General features: G+C 42.3%; 1 protein-coding gene across 1 annotated transcript; it reads left to right on the top strand.

Annotated features, from left to right (window-relative positions):
- Positions 1–2,292: 2,292 nt before the first annotated feature.
- LOC109463537 (leucine-rich repeat-containing protein 15-like) lies at positions 2,293–4,128 on the top strand (the record flags this gene model as incomplete). The annotated part of the gene is made up of 4 exons (XM_019760379.1): positions 2,293–2,353; positions 2,613–2,821; positions 3,051–3,322; positions 3,538–4,128. Coding segments are annotated over exons 2-4 (1,050 nt in total), but the record flags the coding sequence as incomplete, so codon positions are not given.
- Positions 4,129–4,167: the final 39 nt, after the last annotated feature.

Genomic DNA, 4,167 nt, shown 5'->3' with positions numbered 1-4,167 from the left:
ACTGTGTAAGTGTGCAGTGTTTACCACATTTGGACATGAGTCATCACAATGGCATGCAAGGCATCAACCAATAGGCATGCAGCTTTCCTCTATTCTCCTTGCTGATTGGCTGTTGGGATTTAACTGGCTTAACTTCATTTACACCTGCACAGAGCCATGCCATACTGACAGTATGTCTGTATTCAAGTGTTTTGGTAGGTATTTTAAGCTTTCCTGCTCCAGCATTGGAATGCGGGCTATGAACGCTTCTTCTTATCTTGAAAATCAACAGTTTGCATTATGCAATCCTAACCAATAATGTAGGGAATAGCTATCCAACTGTTGTAGTCTTAGTTGTATGTTACTTCATACTATAGTTATATCAATGTAAAGCATTGTTTTCCCTTGTGTTTCTCATTCTTTCCCTGCCATGTGGTAAAATGTGGTGAACCCATCGCTATATTTGCTCCAAAGCAAATATTGGCCTTTCTAGTTTATTATGGCTTCACCACAAAGTGGTGAAGACATATTGTGTTCCCCATGTTTCTTCTCCTTCTCCTCCTTCTCCTGCCATTTCTTTAAATGGATTCATCTCTGCCATTTTCAGGCCAAATAACACGAAATTTGGCATGAAGGTAGAGTGGGGCAAAATACCCTGACGCGTTTTTTTCATTTTTTTGAAAAATTGTTTTATTGGGTTTTTTGGCCATTTTCAGGCCAAAAATATACATTTTGAGATCTGGTTCCCAGGTACTAAAACCAAATGACCTGAAATTTGGTATGGGGATACCTTGGACATATGTCTACAAAAAGTCATTCAAGCTTTTGACATACACCACTTTATAATTGGGAAAAATAAGGCTTTTTGGCTATTTTCGGTACATTTTTGTACATTTTTGGCTCCTGTGCCCTAATATTAAATCCGAATGACCTGAACTTTGGTATGGGGATACCTTGGACACATGTTCAAAGAATGTCATTCTCGATTTTGACATACACCACTTTAAAGTTATGTAAAATAGGGCTTTTTGGCTATTTCTGGTATTGGAAGGTTCCATTACTGCATGGGGGTGTAGACTATTGGCAGCCATCGTAGGATAGATCCATTTTCGGTATGGGGGATGTGGTGAAGCCATCTGCTGCATTTGCTCTCAAGCAAATGTCGGCCTTTCTAGTATAATATAATCATCTTCAATAACTTCGTATGCAGCCTTTGTGATGTTCCATAACAGACGAAACAATAATCTTTTGACTACCGGGTACAACTTACCATAATCATGAGAATGGTTTAGTCTAAGTGACAACTTTGCTTGATAGAAATTCTTACCACTTCGACTACCTGTTTTTGAGCGCTCCGACAGAAGGAGAAATGAAATTATACTGACATTTCCTCTTCCTGTCTCCCCCCCCCCCTTAAAAATCTGCAAGTCGACTGGCCTACACAGAATTTAGTGTGTCAGAATATGTACCGTTGTGTAAGATGATTTTACAAAGGGCTGAGCAGACAACAGCTGTGTAGCTTAATTTAAGCATGACACAGATATCATCCATGATCAAAATCTAATGTAGTGTTACATTTACCCTCCCACAAAAAATAAATTTTCTATCATCACCGGGCAGCGGCTGAGCAAAGATATTTGGATAGAAGTGCCTTCATCTGTATATTTTACTTCATATCACATCTAACAGCCAATCGGATTCACTGGGGATGCTTTTAAGGGCTTGACGCCTTGATAATCCACATCGTTTGCGACGAAAAAATTGACAGATTTGTGAAAAATGTGACTCACCTACAATTCACTGTCCGCCATCTTTAGATGTGAGTGGAGGTCATATGACTTGGTGACGTAACCCCATGGGGAGCGCCATCTAGCACACACCCTACAACTGCACGTCATGACGCATGCCAAATCCATTATTGAACGGTTTTGAACATACTTGGCTTTATATTAATAGATTTAGACAGAGCAAAGTGTTTCACTGCCAGTTTTCTATTTTTGGAAACCAGGAAAACTATGGAATGTAGGGAAACTAGCGGGCGCGGGAACAACTAGGGGGAAAGTCGGCCAAAAAGTAGGAAAACTAAAGAAAGTACGGTAGGGAAACTATGGAAACGACGGGAATCTAGAAAACAACAGGAAAACTTCACTGTACGTTACAAACAAGTGCCTTGAATGTACATTACAGATGCTAGACACACCAACCCTGTTAAACAGAGGCAAAACTGTATTTTGTACCGCCGGCCGCCGCGGACCTCGGCTGCGCACACTAGCCACAGGTCAGCTAGGGGGCACTAAGTACAAAGTTTATGAGATGAAGGTGTAGGTGTGTGTCTTTTTACTGAACTGCTTTATCAAGCTGCCACACTGACAAGGTGGGCTGACTACAAGTACTTCATTAGTCAAAGTGCCCACTGCCCAGGCTTGATCACCACTTTAAACTCCGACGTCGCCGATAGTCGCTGTTTTGTCAGCAAAGTAATATAAGATGTGTTCCAACTTTGTATGTAAGCATCACCAACTATGTATATTTTGCCATACGTTGTACCCGCTACATCTGTTGCGCAATAAAGTTCTTCTTCTTCTTCATATCAGAGGGCGAGTCAGCCTAATGATGGCGTTCAAATCCAACAGGTTCACTCGGCGAGAGGGTACTATGACGACTCGGAGTTGGGTTCCCGCCATTTTAGTCATGGTCGCTGCTGTTGTGGTGCAGTCCACACATGCTTGTCCTGACGAATGTCAATGCTTCAAAGATGTTTCCTCTGTACACTGTAATGCCCCTGACCTAGACCACATTCCACAAGGCATCCCGGAAAACACCACGCTTCTCCAGATGCAAGGTTAGTGATATACAGATAAATATATACTCGATATATTATTGGCATAATATTGTTTGTTTTTGGTCAGAATTGTGACATGCGCTGTGAATATATCTATGATGCATACGCAATTTCCTAAACAAGGGGCAGTGGTGGGAACGGTGCTCAGCATCCACGGCCAAAAACATACAACGGTGGTGTGATACACCGCCATATGCCCTCTATCATGAATGTGTCTTTCCGATTATAGGCACGAAGCTCGCTATTGTAAGAAAGGGCGATCTCAAGGGCCTTCCTCTACTGAGGTCTCTGTACCTGTTCGGAAACCGCCTGCAGAGGATCGAAGTCGGGGTGTTTGATGACACTCCCACCCTGGTGGACCTGGAGGCAGGAGGGAATCAAATCTCTGAGTTACCCGCCGGGGTCTTCCGTGGGCTCGACAAACTTAAGGAGGTGCACCTCAGTCTGAACAACATCACTGATATCCCCGCCGGTGTCTTCTCATCCAGGCCTAATCTACAGGTAACTTTAGGTCTAGTCATAAGGATAATCTGCGAGTAAGGCACTAGGAGGATATCACTCTTGTCATTGGCCTAATACAATTACATATACAAGTAAAATTATACATCACACACATTAACTCTCAGATGTCTTATTTCAAGAGTAAATAAGTGTACATAGTGTTGGCAAAAATATTTCATAGCTATAAGACGTTGACTGTTAACAACTCTCCTCAGGTAGTTGACCTGCAGAAGAATAGGATCATGTCCATCCAACCTGGGGCCTTCGCTAATATGCCAAATTCTGACGTTTTCGAACTCAGTGATAATAACATCGGAGACATCAAAGATGGCGTCTTCCAGGGTCCCCAAGGTGCGATACATCTCATGCTTGGGAACAACAACATCTCCGTCATCGAACCCACCGCGCTTAGGGCATTCAAAAACCTGACCCTGCTCAGTTTGGACAACAACAACATTTTAGCAATAGGTAGTGTGCTACACAGTCTTGAGAATCTTGATGTGTTGTCCGCGGTTAACAACAAACTAACAAAGATATCAGACACCGATTTTACCGGGTGTGAGAAATTGCGGATGTTAGACCTCTCCGGCAACCAAATTAGTGCAGTCTCACAGAATGCATTCAAACACCTTCCAGATTTGCAGGAAATTATACTGAGCAACAATAACCTTAATCAAATGAAAGCCCAGCTTCCACTCGTACTGAAAAAGTTGAACATTCAACAAAATTTACTTATGGAGATACCACCCCTTCCTTCGGGTATCGTTGAACTTGATATGTCCTACAACCCGATAGAATCTCTCAAAGTAGGTCAGTTTTCTAACCTATCGAATATTCAGGAACTT

The sequence above is a fragment of the Branchiostoma belcheri genome, unplaced genomic scaffold, assembly GCF_001625305.1.
Source record: "Branchiostoma belcheri isolate BF01 breed outbred unplaced genomic scaffold, Haploidv18h27 scaffold1273, whole genome shotgun sequence".
In the NCBI taxonomy this organism is placed as follows: Eukaryota; Metazoa; Chordata; class Leptocardii; order Amphioxiformes; family Branchiostomatidae; genus Branchiostoma; species Branchiostoma belcheri.
This window is presented reverse-complemented; position numbering and strand designations above follow the sequence as displayed.